Source organism: Lampris incognitus, chromosome 19, assembly GCF_029633865.1.
Source record: "Lampris incognitus isolate fLamInc1 chromosome 19, fLamInc1.hap2, whole genome shotgun sequence".
NCBI classification, from domain to species: domain Eukaryota; kingdom Metazoa; phylum Chordata; class Actinopteri; order Lampriformes; family Lampridae; genus Lampris; species Lampris incognitus.
Genome location: NC_079229.1, coordinates 35,394,304 through 35,416,983, shown reverse-complemented (window position 1 = coordinate 35,416,983; position 22,680 = coordinate 35,394,304). Strand labels below are relative to the sequence as shown.

The following is a 22,680-nucleotide window of genomic DNA, read 5'->3' as shown; positions in this document are numbered from 1 at the left end:
TATATATAACGTTTTTTTCCCGAAACCGTCAATGGTGTTGAGTGCTCGACTAATGAGGAGCCGGGTATATCAACACAGATACAGGAAAAAAGATTTTAATGCATAGCAGTACAGGCCTGTTCCGTGCGTCTCGCACTCAGGCCTGTACTGCTACACATTAAAATCTTTTTTCCTGTATCCGTGTATGTATATACTATATGTGGTATGAAAAGTTTTTAGTGGGAGTCCATTGACAAGTTTTGACATAAAATGTGATCTATGCGACAGGTCTGAAAAAGAAATAATTTGCTGCTTTCCTATAGTGGAGCCAGCCAGGGCTTTTCAGGGTCGGGGTCACTAAATCTAAAACTTAGATTTCAAAACGGGTCCTGGAGACCTTCAGGGATCTTTAAAAGGTCACACAGGGTCACCAGAAAACAGTGAATACTTTGAATTTGATGTAATGTGACTAAGTAGTTTGAAAACTGTAATGTGAGGGCTGTATCGAGCTGTTTGATATGACATAAGAACCAGCATTATTTCTGATGGTCTGAGTTTTGCTCATGTGGGCTTGGCAAAAAAAAAAAAAAACTTTGGAAGTTTCTTTGTTAGAAAACTAAATTTCTGAACTTGCAGAACTGTCAGTTTTACTTATGTACTTACTTAAAGGAGGCGTTTTACTGCCGGACTCATGGAACATGTCATGCAGAGACATTACGAATCCCTGGACGAAATTCTCCTCTCATTTTTATCTTTTTCCTCCCGTCTTCTCCTCCTCTCTTCCCCTGCAGTCCATCCATCCTTTTCTCTCTCGCTCTCTCTCTGCCCGCACGCGGAGGGGAAGCCAGGTCTCCTCCATCTTCAACTTCCGTTTAAGGAGCCGGGGGTCGGAAAGTGAAATGGCCGATGATGAGTACAGCGTGCCGGGAGACGTAGTGGAGGGGCCGCCCGGGGGCCGAGCGGGGGGACCGCTGGGGGGGATCCTGCCCCACCAGTGGACCAAACGACGGCCAAGTACCTACAGCAACACCAGCAGAGGCTCCCAGGTGAGCCAGGACACACACACACACACACGCACGCACGCACACACACACACACACACACACACACACACACACACACACACACACACACACACAGCATTATACACTGTTCTCTTATCCCGGTCTGTTCTCAGGTGTTTTATCCATCTCTCAATGTCAATGGGAAGCTGTTTGTGGCCGTAGACCAGAATGGGGTGACCCCCCCGGTTCTGCAGGGGCCGCTGCCATCCTGCACCATGGAGAAGGTCAATGAAGAAAGCGTAAGTTTTCGGTTCTGCCTCTGTGTGTGTGTGTGTGTGTGTGTGTGTGTGTGTGTGTGTGTGTGTGTGTGTGATGGCAGCACGTTAGGGTATATTTGTTTATATATTTGTGTGTTCACATTTGGGTTTGTGTCATCATAACGTTGTGTCTGTGTTTGATAAGTGTGTTTTTGTCCGATTTTCTTTGGGTGTATAGTCAGTGACTGTCTGTTTGTGTTTTACACGTGTTCGTATGTGTGGGCACAATGCTTGTGCGTGTGTCACATCTCTCATAAGCTGCTTCTCCGGGGTCGGGTCGCGGTGGCAGCAAGCTAAGCAGGGCACTCCAGATGTCCCTCTCCCCAACAATGCCTTCCTGCTCCTCCTGGGGGATCCCAAGGTGTTCCCAGGCCAGATTGGACATGTAGTCCCTCCAGCGAGTTCTGGGTCTACCCCGGGGTCTTCTCCCAGTTGGCCGTGCCCGGAAAACCCCCAAAGGAAGGCACCCAGGACGCATCCTAAATCAGATGCCCGAACCACCTCAACTGGCTCCTTTCGATGTGAAGGAGCAGCGGCTCTACTCCGAGCTCCCCCCGGATGTCCAAGCTCCTCACCCTATCTCTAAGGCTGAGCCCAGACACCCTACGGAGGAAACTAATTTCAGCCACTTGTATCCACGATCTCACCCTTTCGGTCACTACCCAAAGCTCATGACCATAGGTGAGGATTGGATCGAAGACTGACTGGTAAATTGAGAGCTTTGTCTTCTGGCTTAGCTCCCTGTTCGCCACAACGGTCCGGTACAACGTCCACATTACTGCTGATGCTGCACCAATCCGCTTGTCAATCTCCCGCTCCATCCTACCCTCACTCTTGAACAAGACCCTGAGATACTTGAACTCCTTCACTTGAGGCAACATCTCATCCCCAACCTGGAGGGAGCAATCCACTATTTTCCAGTAGAGAACCATGGCCTCAGACTTGGAGGTGCTGACTCCCAGCCATTTCACACTCAGCTGCAAACCGCCCCAGTGCGCGCTGGAGGTCGTGTTCTGATGAAACCAACAAAACCCACATCATCTGCAAAGAGTAGAGATACAATTCTGAGGTTCTCAAAATGGACACACTCCTCACCTTGGTTGCGCCTTGAGATCCTGTCCATGAATATCACAAACAGAATCGGAGAAAAGGGACAACCTTGGTGGAGTCCGACACCAACCGAAAACATGTTTGACTTTGTGCAGAGTATGCGGACACAGCTCTCACTTTGGTTATACAAGGACCGGATGGCTTGTAGCAGCTGCCCCGGTACCCCATAGTCCTGCAGTACCCCCCACAGAGTGCCCCGGGGTACACAGTCATAAGCCTTCTCCAAGTCCACAGAACACATGTAGACTGGCTGGTCAAACTCCCATGCCTCCTTCAGCAAAAGGGTAAAGAGTTGGTCCGTTGTTCCACGGCCAGGACGGAATCCACATTGTTCCTCCTGGATTCAAGGTTCGACAATCAGTCATGTGTATGTGTATGTACGTTTATTTGTATCATATCACATTGTAACTCTGTGTGTGTGTGTGTGTGTGTGTGTGTGTGTGTGTGTGTGTGTGTGTGTGTGTGTGTGTGTGTGTGTGTGTGTGCACATGTATATCCATTGCAATGGAAACAATGGCAGTTATGAGTGAGATGTTTGCATAACTCTACCCTGATATCACTACCTAAACACACACACACACACACACACACACACACTCTAGATACTGAGAATACACTGACAGCTGTCAGACACAGGTCTAATCTGAAAACTCATTATCAGAAAATCTCAAAGTCAACACTGAACCACTTGACCTCTGTTTTCTCAGCAGGAAGTCAAGTGTTTTACATGTCACCTGTCTTTGGTCAAGCAACTGCATGTTTGTCATGTTGTGTGGGAAAGCGCTGTTGGGGCCAGTGGTATTTCTGTCCAACTGTAAGAGTCACATTTTAATACCTAATGCAAAAAAGTGACTAAATCACCTCCAGGTGTGATAGATCTAACAGATATGACAGCCAAGTAATCCGCTATCACACCAATACTTGGTAGGAAATGAGTGCTAGTCAAATTAAAATCTTAGAAACTGCATCTGCAAGAAGTCGGTGATGGTGTGGGGTTGTATTCATAAATGCGCACACATGTACACACAAAAACACATACATGCACGCACACACAAACCCACATAAGACGCATACTGCTGACTTGAGCTGCCACTTGTCAGTATGCTTTAAAAGTTGACTAGACCAAAGGGTAAGGACACACACATTTACACACACGCACAGATTTGTAAAAATCAGTTTAATGACAGAACCAGTTGATTTGTCATTCAGTGTTTGGCATTGTTGAATATGAATGGCTCCATGACGGCAGTGGTGTTCACACGGTGTGTGTGTGTGTGTGTCACAGTCCCAGACATCCCTGTGTGTGAGTGAGTGACTTGACAGGGATGAGTTGTTTAGTCATCAGGTTTAAATAGAACAACTGTCTGACTGAAAAATATGTCAGGGTGGGACGATGAATGGAGAACAGCTCCCCAAATTCACCTCTGTGAAAATCTTTGACAAGAAATTATCTCATCTCATCATCAGCCGCTTCTCCGGGGTCAGGTTGCAGTGGCAGCAAGGTTAAGTAGGGCACTCCAGATGTTCCTCTCCCCAGCAATGCCCTCCAGCTCCTCCTGGGGGATCCCAAGACATTCCCAGGCCAGGTTGGAAATGTAGTCCCTCCAGCGAGTTCTTGTTCTACCCCAGGATCTCGTCCCAGTTGGACATGCCCGGAAAACCTCCAAAGGAAGGCGCCCAGGAGGCATCCTAATCAGATGCCAAAACCACCTCAACTGGCTCCTTTCGACGTGAAGGAGCAGCGGCTCTACTCCGAGCTCCCTCCAGATGCCCAAGCTCCTCACCCTATCTCTAAGGCTGAGCCCAGACACCCTACGGAGGAAACTAATTTCAGCCACTTGTATCCGCGATCTCACCCTTTCGTTCACTACCCAAAGCTCATGACCATAGGTGAGGGTTGGAACGAAGATTGACTGGTAAATTGAGAGCTTTGCCTTCCGGCTCAGCTCCCTCTTCACCACAACAGTCCGGTACAACGTCCACATTACTGCTGATACTGCACCAATCCACCTGTCAATCTCCCGCTCCATCCTACCCTCACTCGTGAACAAGATCCCAAGATACTTGAACTCCTTCACTTGAGGCAACAACTCATCCCCAATCCAGAGGGAGCAATCCACCATTTTCTGGTAGAGAACCATGGCCTCAGACTTGGACATGCTAACTCTCATCCTGGCCATTTCACACTCAGCTGCAAACCGCCCCAGTGCGCGCTGGAGGTCGCGTTCTGATGAAGCCAACAAAACCACATCATCGGCAAAGAGCAGAGATGCAATTCTGAGGTTCCCAAAATGACACACTCCTCACCTTGGCTGCGCCTTGAGATCCTGTCCATGAATATCACAAACAGAATCGGAGACAAGGGACAACCTTGGTGGAGTACGACACCCACCGAAAATGTGTTTGACTTTGTGCCGAGAATGCGGACACAGCTCTCACTTTGGTTATACAAGGACCGGATGGCTTGTAGCAACTGCCCCGGTACCCCATACTGCCACAGTACCCCCCACAGAGTGCCCCGGGTTACACGGTTATAAGCCTTTTCCAAGTCCACAAAACACATGTAGACTGGCTGGTAAAACTCCCATGCCCCCCTCAGCACTTCCACAAGGGTAAAGAGTTGGTCCATTGTTCCACGGCGAGGGCAGAATCCACATTGTTCTGCTGGATCTGAGGTTCAACAATTGGTCGGAGCCTCCTTTCCAGCACCCTAGAGTAGACTTTCCCAGGGAGGCTAAGCAGTGTGATGCCCCGATAATTGGAGCACAGCCTCCGGTCCCCTTTTTTGAATATGGGAACCACCACCCCAGTCTGCAACTCCACAGGTACTGTCCCCAACCCCCACACGACACTGAAGAGGGGTGTCAGCCAAGACAGCCCAACAATGTCCAGAGCCAGAGACAAGAATTTAACTGTGGAGATTTCAAGGATCTGCTGTTTTTTTTGTGAAAGCAATGTAAGTTTGAAAATTTGCAGCAGTAATTTTGACGAAAGTCAAATCGAGAGACATCATAGGAAACAGTGGTTCTGTCAAAATGGGAGAGCCACTGACAAGACGCTGACTTTATTCTACCCGTATAGGAATTGAAGTTAATAGACTTTTAACTTCTCAATAAAGTTTATTTTGTAAGACTGCTAGAGTTTTATCTTCCCACATCAGGAAGCATCCTACCTTATCAGTAAAAGCAGAGTTTGTCTACTTGCCCTGAGGTGTTGTATAACCTACAGGTCCTCTGTAGAGAAATGACCTGCACTTAAAACAGAAGCTTATATAAGAACAACAGTCTGCAGAACTGCAGGAAAAGGAAGTCATTATGACTGCAGCACCTCACAGATTCTGGTCAGGAAAGTTCCTGTGTCATTTAACTTACTTTTTTATTGTTCACCGTCTTCGCTCTATTTTTATTGTTTTTCGTTTGATTGTTTGTTTGTTTTTTCACATAGAGCAAAGCCTTCGAATGCATTCATATGACAAGTCCAACTGGAAGTGACACGGCCTCTCCCTGTGGGAGAGATGATGAAATACTGGTTTCTAAAGGAACATCTTCATGTTCTAGTGGGTTGTTAGTTAAAACGGCTCCCTGCCTGGAGGTTTAGTCTGACCTGGACTGATGCTGGAGAGACAAACAAGGAGATCAGTGGGAGGGGAGGGAGAGAGGGAGAGAGGGCATGGAGGTGATACCATGGCAACCCACAGCCGCAACACAAGCTAAATTAGTGCAACACTGGCTGGTGTGTGTGTGTGTGTGTCCCTCGTGGTTCCCTCACAGTAGACGGACAGGATGTAGGCGTTACTGTGGGCGTCGACCTCCGGGTCCGTGCGTCACGTCTCATTGGGGGCCGGTTACCAGGAATTGTTATGTAATCACACCTGGCCAATCACTGTCAGTCAAAACAGAACAGAGTGGAGGGAGAACCGTTTTTCTCAGAATCCAAACATCCCTCAGACAAAGAGCCCGATGTCCGTCAGCTTCTTTCTGTAGACCTGATGTTTCTGCACATCGATCTGAGCCACACAACCGGCCTTCATCACCTTCAACTATGAATGAACAGCTTCTAACTGAGACATGGAGGGCAAAGAATGAAAACCGCAACCCTGGCAGTGTTAATGCCTTGCTCAATTCATTGATCCACACAGAATCCAAAGGCAGTAACAAGGTTTAACGCTGGAATGCGGTGCTATGATGCCATGACAATGGACTTTTAAAATGGTGTGTGTGTGTGTGTGTGTGTGTGTGTGTGTGTGTGTGTGTGTGTGTGTGTGTGTGTGTGTGTGTGTGTGTGTGTGTGTTGGCGTATTTCCTCACTGATTCCCTCCAGGCAGATAGACAGGATGTAGACGTTGTTGTGGGCATTGACCTAGGCGCCCATTTGCCGTATCTCCTCGGCGGACCATTGACTTTTCTGTGAAAAGTAGCATCCAGATTCTGTCAATCAAAACAGGGAGGGCATAACTTTTCATTGCAATATTGAACTAAAGAAGTAATCTAAATGTCAATTTCAGTGATGTTTAGTGAACTGAGAATCCATCGACCCGGTCTCACACACTGCATCGTGTGTGTTCTCTCTGATGGGTTTTCGTTCATTTCAGTTGAGAAAATCTGTTATTACGAGTTCCTTCCTGCTCCCTGATGAGGCATGATGCTGCAATGCAATTGGATTTATTCCGGGCGTTCTTGCTAGCTCTCTGCAGCATTTCCCCAATAAAAACACTTTATCAGTGAATCAGAGCTGCAGGAACGCTGATGTTGTTCAATAATCGATAGCCACACTGGATTAGTTTCACATCAGGGTGTGAAAGGAAGACATTTCTGTCCCGATGAGCAACTTAAGAAGTATTATGGGTGTATGCCGAAATGTCAGGAACATTCTCTGTTAATTTGGTAGCAGTCAGACGTGATTCAGAGTTGTTATTTAGCGCTCGGGTAGCGTAGCGGTCTATTCCGTTGTCTACCAACACAGGGATCCTCGGTTCGAACCCCCGTGTTACCTCAGGCTTGGTCAGGCGACTCTACAGACACAATTGGCCATGTCTGTGGGTGGGAAGCCGGATGTGGATATGTGTCCTGGACGCTGTACTAGCGCCTCCTCTGGTCGGTCGGGGGGGGAATAGTGTGATCCTCAGACGTGCTACGTCCCCCTGTCAGGTGAAAAGAAGCGGCTGGTGACTCCACATGTATCGGAGGAGGCATGTGGTAGTCTGCAGCCCTTCCCTGATCGGCAGAGGGGGTGGAGCAGTGACCGGGACGGCCCAGAAGAGTGGGGTGATTGGCCAAGTACAATTGGGGAGAAAAAAGAGGGGAAAATCAAAAAAAAGAAAAGATTTTTTATTTATTGGAGAAGTCATCAACATAACCCTTCTATTACACATGGACAAGTAAACAGGCTTGTAAGCCATAGAAACACACACACACACACTACTGTATGCGTGATATGACTTGAGTCATGATGATTGTGTGTCATGTTTTTAGGAATTTGTGTGTGTGTGTGTGTGTGTGTGTGTGATTGATCTATCAGCATCCTGCAGTTTCGGTGCTTTTCTTTTAGCTAATTTGTTGTGTTGAGCGGGATTACCAGCTTGGCTGCCGTTGGGACATTTTCACTGGTGTGCTGCAAAAAATGGAGCAGAGGCCCTCTCTCATGTCCACATCTTAATATTACAGCACGATAAACGTGATTTCTGTTAGAGAGAGTGGGTTTTGTAATATTACAGCACGATAAACGTGATTTCTGTTAGAGAGAGTGGGTTTTGTAATATTACAGCACGATAAACGTGATTTCTGTTAGAGAGAGTGGGTTTTGTAATATTACAGCACGATAAACGTGATTTCTGTTAGAGAGAGTGGGTTTTGTAATATTACAGCACGATAAACATGATTTCTGTTAGAGAGAGTGGGTTTTGTAATATTACAGCACGATAAACGTGATTTCTGTTAGAGAGAGTGGGTTTTGTAATATTACAGCACGATAAACGTGATTTCTGTTAGAGAGAGTGGGTTTTGTAATATTACAGCACGATAAACGTGATTTCTGTTAGAGAGAGTGGGTTTTGTAATATTACAGCACGATAAACGTGATTTCTGTTAGAGAGAGTGGGTTTTGTAACATTACAGCACGATAAACGTGATTTCTGTTAGAGAGAGTGGGTTTTGTAATATTACAGCACGATAAACGTGATTTCTGTTAGAGAGAGTGGGTTTTGTAATATTACAGCACGATAAACGTGATTTCTGTTAGAGAGAGTGGGTTTTGTAATATTACAGCACGATAAACGTGATTTCTGTTAGAGAGAGTGGGTTTTGTAATATTACAGCACGATAAACATGATTTCTGTTAGAGAGAGTGGGTTTTGTAAGGAGGCTCTGGTTGTTTTTTCTCTGTCTTGATGAGAATGATGATGTGGAGACGGAAACTGAAAATTTACCATTTTTTGCCCGTTTGAGAGAGTTTGACCCAATTCAGAGGATTTACCTCAAAAAAAAAAAAAAAACATAAAAAAGTTCTCTCTTTTTGTTTGGGGGCGGGGGGGGGGGTCTGTCATTAAATACCTCCGGTCTGGGAAAAGCAACAGAGAGACTGCTGCCGTCCTGGAGAGGAGGCGCTGGCACACACTGACTCTGTGATTCTGTCTTTTCTGGACAGTTAATCTCACCACACACACACACACACACGGGGGGTGGGTGGGTGGGTGGGGGATACTTGCCGGTGAACGAGCGTCAAACACCTCACTAGCGCCTACTTAAGACCTCTAAGATCTTTCCAAACCTCTGAATGCATGCCATCCATTTACATACACTCACAATGGAGACAAAGGCATTACACACATGTGATGTAGGTGTCGCTCTGGCGGTGGTTATTTCATATATTTGTGGCATTCACACGTATTTAGAAGGCGCGTTCACATAACATACACTACACCTGATATACACCACACATACGCCACGCCTACCTCTGCATGTAATCTCATACGCACACATGGGAAGATGGCAGTGAAAATTCACGTTTGCAGCGGCCTCACCCAGTACCGGTGTGGGAAGATGGCGGCAGTAATTCACCTTTGCGGCAACTTCACCCAGTACCGTCCATGCAGTGTCTTCGTCTGCGTCTAAGTTTGTCTTCGTTTGATGGCTGGGAGAGCTGCGGTTGGGTCAGCTGGGGAACTTAGTCTGCTGTGTCCTATGGGCCCAGGGACCACGGCCCTGCCTGGAGCTGTGCCCGAAGAGGAAACACCGAGGGCGGTCTGACAGGATGCGGAAGCGGGGCAGGCTAAGCTAACTGCTAGCCCATGCAGACCGGCAGTTCTGATAGTCATCCTGGCTGGTGTTCGTTCTCCTGGACAGTGACTTTTTTTTTGTATATAGTTTAGATATGTTTGTTAGTTTAGATATATGTGTTATGTAGTTTACATATCTTGTCATGGCAGCACGGTGGCGCCTCAAGCAAGAAGCAGGAAGGTCCTGGGTTCGAGCCCCGAGGTAGTCCAACCTTGGGGGTCATCCTCTGTGGAGTTTGCGTGTTCTCTGCGTGGGTTTCTTCCAGGTTCTCCGGTTTCCTCCCACAGTCCAAAGACACGTAGGTCAGGTGAATCGGCCGTACTAAATTGTCCCTAGGTGTGTGTGTGTGTGTGTGTGTGTGTGTGTGTGTGTTGGCCCTGTGATGGTCTGGCAGCCTGTCCACAGTGTCTCCCCTCTGCCGCCCAGTGACTGCTGGGATAGGCTCCAGCATCCCCGTGACCCTAGGTAAGGATGAGTGGTTTGGATAATGAATGAATATCTTGTCATATATCAGAGCAGGGCTCCAGACTTCGACCAATTGGTTGCATTTGTGACCATTATTTTTAAGGTGCGAATGATTTTTCCCCCAAATGTAGCATCAGTCCAACTGCACAATTAATATATGTTTAGAAAAAAATTATCTTTCTGCTCTTTCATTAAAAGTGATTTGGTCTGATTGTGCCTTCTAAACATCCACAATAAATCTGGCTACTCAGGTGAGGCTGAGGATGGGGAAGGCTAATATTTGACCGACGCTGGGCAACAAAGATTTTGATTTTGCTTCCTGAACACTTTTGGGTGGATTTTGTGGATTTTGGGCTGCTGATCATGAAAATCACCTTAAAATTTGCCTTATCACATACCGTTTTGCAGATATAACCCTATTTTTGTGATTGCCCACCATATTTTAAGTCTACTAGTATATTGCCCACAAAGTAAGCTGTTTTGGTCAGTCCAAGCCTGCCTGGGCATGCACTCAGTGTAGATGCTATGCCACTGTTGTCTTAGGCATGTCAGGTTAGATGCTGGCAGACAGGCTATAAAAGCTGCTCACATGTACACGCGCTGTTTGGATGCATGTTGACGCACATGTTCTTCAGGCAATAGCATAGCTCGTCAGTGTTGCAACAGCTGCAATACATCCTGTTACATCTGTGGTGAGTATACGCTTAAGGCTCAAACACGCACCATGACTGCACTTAGTAAGAAAGCCTATGAGCTCTACTTCGGATGTAAAATTGGTGACCAAGAGAAACCCTGGGCTCCTCACATTTGTTGCGCAACGTGTGCAGTCAACCTGAGAGCTTGGCTCAGATGTACTCAGAAGTCAGTGCCATTTGCAGTCCCAATGACATGGCGGTAACAGAAGCATCACGTGACAGACTGTTACTTCTGTCTGACCAATGTGTCTGGCTTCTCTACTAAAAATAAGAAATCTATTGAATACCCCAACCTGCCTCCAGCCATGAGACCAGTGCCACATGACAGTTTGCGAGTACCGAAGCCAACCGAGACATGGAGCCTAGATGAGTCAGATGAAGATGCCACAACGCATGAACCAGATGTGGAAAACAACACTGAGCCAGATGTTGAACCCTTTATACCTGGTTATCCTCATCTGATAACACAGCCAGAATTAAATGACCCGGTCAGGGACTTAGATTTGTTAAAAGCTAAAGCAGAACTACTCGGGTCAAGACTGCAATGATGGGCTTTGCTGTCACCAAGTACAAAAATTTCAAGAACATCTGACAGTCTTCTTTACGCAGGTTGTCAGTGCAGGTTTCTGCACTGACATTGATGGATTGTTTGCTTTGGGTTGTGTGCATGACCCACAACAATGGCGTCTTTTTATAGATTTTTTTTGAAGTTAAGCCTGAAAGCCGGTTGGGAATTTTGCCAGGACACCGGGGGAACCCCCTACTTTTTGCAATAAGTGCCACGGGATCTTTAATGATCACAGTGAGTCAGGACCTCAGTTTAACGTCTCATCCGAAGGACAACGTCTACAGAACAGTGTCCCCGTCACTGCACTGCAGCATTGGGATTTTTTTTTCTTTATTAGGACCAGTGGGAAGACTACTCCCTACTGGCCTACCAACTACACTTCCAACAGCAACTCAGTTTTCTCGGGAGGTCTCCCATCCAAGTACTAGCCAAGCCCATACCTGCTTAGCTTCCATTATTCTGCAGAATCAGGTTCCATGTTGGTATGGCTGCCGGAGGTCTGCACTGGAGAGAAGAGGAATGGAAGTCAGTAGGAGCAAGATGGACTATATATGCGTGAATGAGAGAGGGGAGAGTGGAATAGTGAGGATGCAAGCAGTAGAGGTGAGGAAGGCATATGAGTTTAAATACTTGGGGTCAGCTGTTCAAAATAACGGGGAGTGCAGAAGCAAGGTGACGAAGAGAGTGCAGGCAGGGTGGAGTGGGTGAAGAGTGTCAGGAGTGATTTGCGACAGAAGGGTACCAGCAAGAGTTAAAGGGAAGGTTTACAAGATGGTAGTGAGACCAGCTATGTTGTGTGAAATGAAATGAAAATGAAAGCCACTTTATTTGACATTGTATTCTTCGAACAAATTGTTTTCTTACAATGAATGTGTTCTCTGCATGTAACCATCCTATTGTATAGGAGCAGTGGGCAGCTACAGCACCCGGGGACCAACTCCAGTTCTTGTTTCCATTGCCTTGCTCAGGGGCACAGACAGGAGTATTAACCCTAACATGCATGTTTTTTTGATGGTGGGAGGAAACCGAAGCACCTGGAGGAAACTCACACAGACATGGGGAGAACATACAAACTCCACACAGAAAGGACCTGGAACTGCCTGGGGTTCGAACCCAGGACCTTCTTTCTGCGAGGAAACGGGGCTAACCACTGGGCTACCATGCTGCCCAAGGTTGGTTTGGAGATGGTGGAATTGACCAAAAGATAGGAGGTGGAGCTGGAGGTGGCAGAGTTGAGGATGCTAAGATTTTCGTTGGGAGCGATGAAGAAGGACAGGATTAGGAACGAGTATATTAGAGGGACAGCTCAGGTTGGACGGTTTGGAGACAGCAGGAGAGGCAAGATTGAGATGGTTTGGACATGTGTGGAGGAGAGATGCTGGGTATACTGGGAGAAGGATGCTGAATATGGAGCTGCCAGGGAAGAGGAGAAGAGGAAGGCCAAAGAGGAGGTTTATGGATGTGGTGAGGGAGGACATGCAGGTGGCTTGTGTGACACAGGAAGATGCAGAGGACAGGAAGAAATGGAAATGGATGATGATCCGCTTTGGCGACCCCTAATAGGAGCAGCCAAGAGACAAAGAAGTGACCAAGGTATTTGTGGATTAATGCCCTTCGAGGTACGTGTTGGATGGTTCTGGCCTTCTTATTGTTCATTAATTCCTGATAATGGACACCTTGTCAGGCATTATCCCTTACATAAACATTGGTCTTGTGTTTTCAGGAATAGCACTAATCGGCTGTTTTGGCATCAGGTGGATTCATTAGATCCTCATAAACTGGGAATGTTTCTCAGTACCAAGTTTCTGAGTCCAAACTCACACTGCTACAGAGTACGTGTCTGGTGAATCGAAGTTGGATGTTAAAAAACTGGTAGAAAACTCACATTCTGAGATGGGAGTTATTTGCTGGTTTTGCAACATGACCCAGAACCTGCTGTCACTGACATTAACTCTGCCCCCCCACCCCTCTCTCTGTCTCCCCACAGGTCCCTACCTCCACCACAGAGCTCAGTACCATGCTGCTGGCCCGGCCTCCGTCCGCACAGGACTCTCAAAGGAGGGACCGGGCGATGAGCACCACCAGCTATCTTACAGATGCCATGGAGGGTAGGCAGCTTCTGTCACAGACCACCACATGAACTACACCGGTCACACTGCTGACATTACCGCAAAATTCAAAGCTAGTTGATTAACAGACGTGGGCTTTGTGTTCACATGGCCTTCTCTGGAAACAGGGAGATGATCAACAACAATGTGGTATTAACAACACTGAACGCACATCGCTAACATGAACATATTAATGCCACAATAATACAAACTAGCAGTTACGTACCTCCTCTGTCCCACAACCGGGTGTGTCCATTTTCTCTGCTGCTTCACAAGACTTACCTCATAGAGAAGTGGAGAGAAGGAAGCGAGGGATGAAAGGTATGAGGGACAGAGCAAAGGGAAGCATGGAAGGAATGGAGAGAGGAATGGTCACACACAAATGTGTGTGTGTGTGTGTGTGTGTGTGTGTGTGTGTGTGTGTGTGTGTGTGTGTGTGTGTGTGTGTGTGTGTGTGACAGTCCCAGACATCCCTAGAGGCAACACCGTCTTTGTTCTTTAGAGAGAGATACAAAGAGATGTTTTCCTAGTTACCATCATTAAACAATGAGGCAGTGTGGCAATTATTTCATTCCACTCTGACAACAAACGAGGAGCAAGACTTTTTTTTTTCTTTTTTTGTGTGTGTGTGGATTCTTTCCCCCTTTGCTCCGCCAATTACCCCACTCTTCTGAGCCGTCCCGGTCACTGCTCCCTCCCCTCTGCTGATCCGGGAAGGGCTGCAGACTACCACATGCCTCCTCCCACACATGTGGAGTCGCCAGCCTCTTCTTTTCACCTGACAGTGAGGAGTTTCACCAGGGGGACGTAGCACATGGGAGGATCACGCTATTCCCCCCCAGTTCCCCCTCCTCTCCCGAACAGGCACCCCGACTGACCAGAGGAGGCACAAGTGCAGTGACCAGGACACATACCCACATCCGGTTTCTCACCCGCAGACACGGCTGATTGTGTCTGTAGGGGATTGTCACACTTTAATAATGCTCATGAGCATGGCGCACACAAAGTCAACCTTACGAGTGCGCGCCATGCCCTGAAAGTGCTCCCCTTTACACCTTGCTGAGTTGTGCTTATTGTAAACAGGTCTGAGTTACATGGTATGCTCCCCAGTACCTATCTCCCTAACTCCTGTTCATAGGAGAAGCTATCCTCCCTCTATACATGTCTACAGCTGGGCTGTCATCTTTATTGATAACAGAGCTTCTGCTCACAAGAGCATATTGTTCCAAGGACTCCATAGGCCAGTTGTTTCTTCTTCTCTTTGAGCTCATAACTCACCAGTCAGTTTCTCCAATTACTGTGTACAGACTTTGCTACAGTCATGGAGTTTCTCATACATTTTTCTGCTCTCAGCTAACAGTAAACAATAAGGTCTTCATTTGTTCATACGGAGAAGACACGTTTGTTCCAACGACATAATTAATGTTGCTCCAGGACCATAATTGCAACGGACCAGTCATGTTGCTGTGATGTTGTGCCGTTGCAGCACGGGGAAAAAGACCAGAAAAATACCAAAGCTAACTTTTGGGGGGGGGGCATTCCTTTTTCTCCCCAATTTTACTTGGCCAGTTATCCTATTTTCTTAACCCCCTCTACCGATCCGGGAAGGGCTGCAGACTACCACATCTACTCCGATACATGTGGAGTCACCAGCCGCTTCTTTTCACCTGACAGTGAGGAGTTTCACCAGGGGAACGTAGCGCATGGGAGGATCACGCTATTCCCCCCAGTTCCCCCTCCCCGAGAACAGGCGCCCCGGCTGACCAGAGGAGGCACTAGTGCAGCGACTTGGGACACATACCCACATCCTCACCCGCAGAAACGGCCAATTGTGTCTGTAGGGATGCCCGAACAAGCTGGAGCTAACATGGAGATTCGAGCTGGTGATCCCCATATTGGTAGGCAACGGAATAGACCGCTATGCTACCCAGATGCCCCTCCAAAGCTAACTTAAACTTTACCTCAACACCAACATAACCCTAACCTTAACCTAACACTTACCTTACCCGAACCTTAACTGATCGCTAAAATTAACCTAACCGATAGCTAGCCCACGCTAACCCATAACCTAATGCCAAAACCGTCGTTTGCCCTGAGTCGCAAAGGCACAACAGTACAACGTGATTGGTCAGCTGCAGTGATGGTCCTGGAGCAACATTAATTATGTTGTAGGAACAACACTAACACAGCGATATCAGATACACCATATGTTTGCATATAGATCAATGTGTGTGTGTGTGTGTGTGTGTGTATAATAGGGCATTCTAGACCGCGCCACTTTAGTAGTCGTCAGCTATTCCCAAAAAGTAGTTGAGCAATCATGGGAGCTAGATCATATTTTTCTCACACAACAACAACGATCAATTCTTGTCAAAAAGGTCTCAAATACAACCAGAAAAGGATGAGCTAATGTAGGCGGGACCAACATGGGGATAGAGGAAATATCAGAGTCCCCCATTGGCTCTGAGAGGCTGTTTACAAATGAGCCCAATCTGATTGGAGTAAACCCCCAGCAAGCCTGTGTGAGCTGGAGCTACAGTTTGACTGCAGTAACAAGGTGACTGATTTCTTGCAGGTGTTTCAGGGTTCTGGTGACTTTCACCCGAGTGTCAGCGGGTGTCGTGGTGAGGTGACGGCAGCTGTTGGAAAGCTTAAAAGCCCTAAATGATCTTAAATTGAATGTTCAATACAGTATGTATTCATCTGGTCCTTTTTGTCCTACATTCTGTAAGCTAAACGGTGTTGCCAACAAGAAGCTTTCACATTTCTTGAAGTTACTTTTGAATTTGACATTATAATTATTCTGCCCATCCATTTATGTGCCTTTGGTTGTATTTAGCTCCCCCTAGCGGCGGTATTTCTATAGCAGGAAGTAAGTTCAGTACTGACCACGTTTCTCCCGCTGCAGACCTATTGGTGTTTAATCGGCTGCCATCGTTTGTTTTGTGCATGTGAACGCATCTTGTGTAAGTACTTATATCTTTGTTGACTATTGAAATAATCTACCAGAGAACATATGTGACGATGACGCGTTTATAACTTACCAAAGAGCTTTAAAGTGTGGGAATGTTGTAACTATTAGCATGTTAGCCCGGTTTGCTGGTTGTCCTGTTCCTTTGCTATGTAGCAGCTAGCTAGCGCCGCTTGGATGCTTGTAAAAGACAAAGGGCTTTGTTTCTTATTTCGTGATTGCTTAGCTGTAAAACAAATCACACTGTTGGTAAAAATGCATACATTTAGAGTTTATTCAGTGTGTACAAGAGAACTATTCACATTTGGATAGTCTTTAACATTTTGTTATATTTCCTCAGTGCAATATTGTAATGTAAAACAATATTGTATTGTAAAACAGTATTCAGAATCAGATTTCTTACACATTTTATTGTATTATTTTACAGTTTCACTCCTAATTCATGAATGCATCGCGGCATCTTACAAAACCTGTAAACTCAGATGAATCCTGACTCTTCTGCATTTAGTGGATGGAGTTTGGCTGGCTGTTACACTAGTGTTGGTACACACGATGAGAACAGTTGAATATGTTACGGGCTAAATGGTTAGCGTAGCTATTAAAAACAGATAAGTGTGTATTTAAAATTGATTAAAATAAAATTAAAGGCCTTTAGGAGGACGCCACGTGTTCTGTTCGTGTTTTCAACAGCTGCCGTCCTAAAGTCACCAGTTAACACGGTCACTCATAAACCGAACCACGGGGGGTCTTCCCCTCTCTAAATAACTTAAATTCTGTTTATTTAACATGGCATAATGTGTTAAAGGATTGTTCAAACCAAGCAAATCTGTTTGAACCACAGCACCCCCAGCTGTATATCTGCTGTAGATGCATTACACTGTGCTAACGCCACAGATGAATCATTAGTGTACAACTATGCACAGTGTCGACTAGTGGTTTTCATAGTCGACTAGTGGACTATTCTGTGAAACCCCCTGTGTGGTGGGCTAGCTCTGCTGACTCCCCGTCTCTCCCCTCAGCAGAGACTGCTCTTAGAAAACAATATTATACGAATTCTCTCCTTCATGACGCCATCTGCCGCAAACCACTCTTCCTTTTTTTTTTTTTTACATTCTTCAGTGTTGCTTGTTCTTTCTCTTTTTTCTCTCTCTCTACTTCTCTATGTCTCTCTTCTGTTTCTGTGTGTGTGTGTGTGTGTGTGTGTGTGTGTGTGTGTGTGTGTGTGTGTGTGTGTGTGTTTCCGCGGCTAATCTGACAAACTACTGGACGTATCAGGCTAAAATATTTTGTGCAGTTATGAGTGTATGATGAAGAACCTCTCGGGGTTGCGGTGATTAAAAACCTTCAAAAAACATTTGTTCTCACTATCGCCACTCGCTCCCCTCATTCACCCTCGAGCTCGCTCGACCAGCGTTGTCGTTGCCCGCTCTGAGTCACCCATGCTCACACGCAGCTCACATCTGTGGTTGAGTCAGATCAGCCAGCGACAGTGGTCAAAACTAAAACATTATGGATTTGGGTATGAGTCTTGAAAGTAAACGAGAAGTTGATCGTGTTTCGCAAGCCAGCAAATCATTCACTACTGATCTCAGCACAGGATGACTTGAGGAACACAGGATAAAACCAAAAATAATTCACCTCGCTGAAACCCGGAAGTGCCGTCCGTAGTCTCCAATGTTAAAACTCTGCTATAAAAATACAATCTCAAGAGTAGGCTTAATTACAGTCACCGCTGGACATCATCTCAGTAGCTGCAATAAAACATTCCCCATGGCTGAGCTGTTTTATGTTTTCATGGCTGAGTTATGTTTTCTTACCATTGTTCTATGAACGAAAGTCAATCAGCATAGCAGCCATTCACCTTCATACATTTCATGTCATGAAAACCACCTTGGTTAAACATATTTGAAGTCTTTTAATAAGGGCTTTCAAATGATGATAGCCTGATCTCTGTTATTTAATATTAGACTTGGTCGCATTCGTGTGAGGGTCCACTGAGGCTGCACATGCACCCACTGACAGGCAAAACGTTTTCATTAGGTAGATTTTTTTAGCTTCAGCACTGCATATTGAGATTTCTTTTTCCATAGTTCCACTTCAATCGAGGCACAGGAAAAACACTGGGTTTTTTTTTGCATGTATTTCCCTTCTCCTGGTAAGCGAAAAAAGTTCGAACACCAGAGAAGGGGAGATACGTACACTTGTCAGAGATCTGCACTGCTCTAGTTTATAATGGTGCAACCTGAATGTCCTCTGTGGTGATTTAACTGGTCGGTTAAATCATGGTGTAAGAACTTGATGTGGTGTACTTCCTTGTTCACTGAATTGGGCTTGAGTATGAGTGCTTGTTCTGGATTTTGGCCCAGCAGTGGCGCTGTCATATCTTATGTATTTAACCACAGTAACTCATACTAAAGTTGACGTTGTGTTCATCTGAGATAAATGTGCTGTGTGTAAATATCTCTGCTCTCCTGAAGCATAATGTGACCCTTAAATACCATAATATGACCAGTGAATATCAGAATTACATGATCAATAAACATCATAACATGACAAGTAGAATATTATTATATCAATAATAATTCCATCATCAAGGGTACATTTCACAATCATAATGACTCGTACATTTAATTATGACCAGTGAATATCATAACATGACTAATAAACATCATTACATGAGTAGTAAATATCATTATATGACTCAGATATTGTAATATGACTAGTAAGTATCATAGTGTGACTAGTAGATGTAATATGACTGGCAAATGTCACAACATGATTTGCAAATATCATAATATGACTAGTAAATATAATGTGAATTGTAAAACATCATAATCCATCCATCCATTATCCAAACCACTTATCCTGCTCTCAGGGTTGCAGGGATGCTGGAACGTATCCCAGCAGTCATTGGACAGCAAGCGGGGAGACACCCTGGACAGGCTGTCAAGGCCATCTCACACACACACACACACACACACACACACACACACACACACACACACACACACACAACACGCCTAGGGACAATGTAGCACAGCCGATTCACCCGACCCACATGTCTTTGGACTGTGGGAGGAAACCGGAGCACCCGGAGGAAACCCACACAGACACAGGGAGAACATGCAAACTCCACACAGAGGACGACCCGGGACAACCCCCAATGGTGGACTACCCCGGGGCTTGAACCCAGGACCTTCTTGCTGTGAGGTGACTGCGCTAACCCCTGCGCCACTGTGCCACCCCTAAAACATCATAATATGACTACCAAATACCATGATATGAGTACCCGTGACCCTGAGCGGGATAAGCGGTTTGGATAATGGATGGATGGATGGATAGTAAGTATCAGAAGGTGTTATTGAATAGTAGTGATTAAAACAAAGTGAATGCATCATTGCCCCCTCCATTTAAAAACACAGTTGCCAGACCGGCTGACCGGATCTGTTTTTGTCTTAAGGTTCTCTTGAAGAGGTCCCAAACTCCGTGTCTGTTTTCATTTGTAGTTGTTATTCCCACCTCTCACCTGAGGGGTCATCCCGGGTCGTCCTCTGTGTGGAGTTTGCATGTTCTCTCTGTGTCTGTGTGGGTTTCCTCCGGGTGCTCTGGTTTCCTCCCAGTCCAAAGACATGTAGGTCAGGTGAATCGGCCGTACTAAATTGTCCCTAGGTGTGTGTGTGTGGGGGGGGGGGGGCTGTGATGGACTGGCGGCCTGTCCAGGGTGTCTCCCAGCCTGCTGTCCAATGACTGCTGGGATAGGCTCCAGCATCCTGCGACCCCAATTGGTATAAGCGGCTTGGATAATGGATGGATGGATGGATTCCCACCCCTGAACAGTAGAGGGCAGTGTTCAAGGAAAAATTCACATTGTGGCTTTAAGATTAGATTAACGCCACCCACCCTCTAACATGCTGTGGTTCTTACACAGAACTGGAGGAGTCCCATAAGAAGTGCCACCCATGCTGGTACACCTTCGCTCACCACCATCTGATCTGGGAGTGCTCCCCCCGCTGGCTGAGAATCAAACAGCAGGTGAAGTTCATGGTGATGGACCCTTTTCTGGACCTGGCCATCACAGTCTGCATCGTGCTCAATACCCTCTTCATGGCCATGGAGCATTACCCCATGACCGACGAGTTCAACGGTATGCTCAGCATCGGAAATCTGGTAAGATGGATGGATAGTTGGATGAGTTGATAGAAAAAAACATTCATATAGATGCAAGGATGTATGAATGATACAAACCCCAATTCCGGTGAAGTTGGGACATTGTGTAAAATGTAAATAAAAACAGAATACAATGATTTGCAAATCCTTTTCAACCTATATTCAATTGAATACACTACAAAGACAAGATATTTAATGTTCTAACTGACAAACTTTATTGTTTTTTTGCAAATATTCACTCATTTTGAATTTGATGCCTGCAACACGTTCCAAAGAAGCTGGGACAGGAGTATGTTCACCACTGTGTTACATCACCTTTCCTTTTAACAACACTCAATAAGCGTTTGGGAACTGAGGACACTAATTGTTGAAGCTTTGTAGGTGGAATTCTTTCCCATTCTTGCTTGATGTACGACTTCAGTTGCTCAACAGTCCGGGGTCTCCGTTGCCGTATTTTGCGCTTCATAATGCGCCACACATTTTCAATGGGAGACAGATCTGGACTTTACTATGAAGCCCCGCTGTTGTAACACGTGCAGAATGTGGCTTGGCATTGTCTTGCTGAAATAAGCAGGGACGTCCCTGAAAAAGACGTCGTTTGGATGGCAGCATATGTTGCTCCAAAACCTGTATGTAACTTTCAACATTAATGGTGCCTTCACAGATGTGCACGCTACCCATGATGCCATGGGCACTAACACCCCCCCCATACCATCACAGATGCTGGCTTTTGAACTTTGCGCTGATAACAATCTGGATGGTCCTTTTCCTCTTTAGCCCGGAGGACGCGACATCCATGATTTCCAAAAACAATTTGAAATGTGGACTTGTCATACCACTTGTCCACTTTGCGTCGGTCCATCTCAGAGGAGCTTGGGCCCAGAGAAGCCGGTGGTGTTTCTGGGTGGTGTTGATATATGGCTTTCACTTTGCATGGTAGAGTTTTAACTTGCACTTGTAGATGTAGCGGCGAACTGTGTTAACTGGCGATGGTTTTCCCAAGTGCTCCTGAGCCCACGTGGTAATATCCTTTACACAATGATGTCGGTTTTTAATGCAGTGCCGCCTGAGGGATCGAAGGTCATGGGCATTCAGTGTTGGTTTTCGGCCTTGCCGCTTATATGCAGAGACCTGTTTCCAGTTAACCTGTTCACCTGTGGAATGTTCCAAACAGGTGTTTTTTGAGCATTCCTCAACTTTCCCAGTCTTTTGTTGCCCCTGTCCCAGCTTCTTTGGAACGTGTTGCAGGCATCAAATTCAAAATGAGTGAATATTTGCAAAAAACAATAAAGTTTATCAGTCTGAACATTAAATATCTTGTCTTTGTAGTGTATTCAATTGAATATAGGTTGAAAAGGATTTGCAAATCATTGTATTCTGTTTTTATTCACGTTTTACAACACGTCCCAACTTCATTGGAATTGGGGTTTGTAGATGGAAGAAACTTTGATAAAGTTGATGGTTGTGTGGATGGATGGATGGATGGATGGATGGATGGATGGATTGCTGGATGGATACATACAAATATGATCGATGGTAGATATATCAAATAGAGGGATGGGTTTTGAAATCACTGGAAATTAGAGATGCACCGAAATGAAAATTCTTGGCCGAAACCGAAAACTAAAAATGAGGAAACCAAGGCCGAAAACCGAAACACCGAAAGAAATTATTATGTCAATTATTAGAACCATTGCATTTATGGCTATGACTGTGTACTAACCTCACTAAAATCAAGGCATTGCAATTCAAAGAATAAATCAATTACAAAAGTATGAAAATATTTATTTAGCACTGAGATTACAACAATGCACAATATAAATAAAATTCAAAACAAAATGTTTAACTTGACCCCACTCATGTGTACATTAAATAATAATGTACAGGCCTATAACTGACTGGCCTGCTGAAAGATTGTAAAATTAAATATGTTCTCTCATAAAAACACAAAGTGCATTTAAGTCAAGTGCCTTTTAAATTTTTCTCTGTCGGACTACTACAACAAAGTGCATTGCCACTGAC

The 22,680-nt window shown here is 45.7% G+C and overlaps 1 protein-coding gene across 1 annotated transcript in view; it reads left to right on the top strand.

Moving 5' to 3' along the window:
- Window positions 1-22,680, top strand: part of scn5lab (sodium channel, voltage gated, type V-like, alpha b) — a 283,003-nt gene that overhangs the window by 101,814 nt on the left and 158,509 nt on the right. Inside the window, exons 12-15 of the mRNA XM_056299257.1 lie at window positions 771-1,025; window positions 1,157-1,282; window positions 13,400-13,520; window positions 20,420-20,658. Of these exons, the coding sequence (XP_056155232.1) occupies window positions 771-1,025; window positions 1,157-1,282; window positions 13,400-13,520; window positions 20,420-20,658 (741 nt within the window). The remainder of the gene's footprint in view (window positions 1-770; window positions 1,026-1,156; window positions 1,283-13,399; window positions 13,521-20,419; window positions 20,659-22,680) is intronic.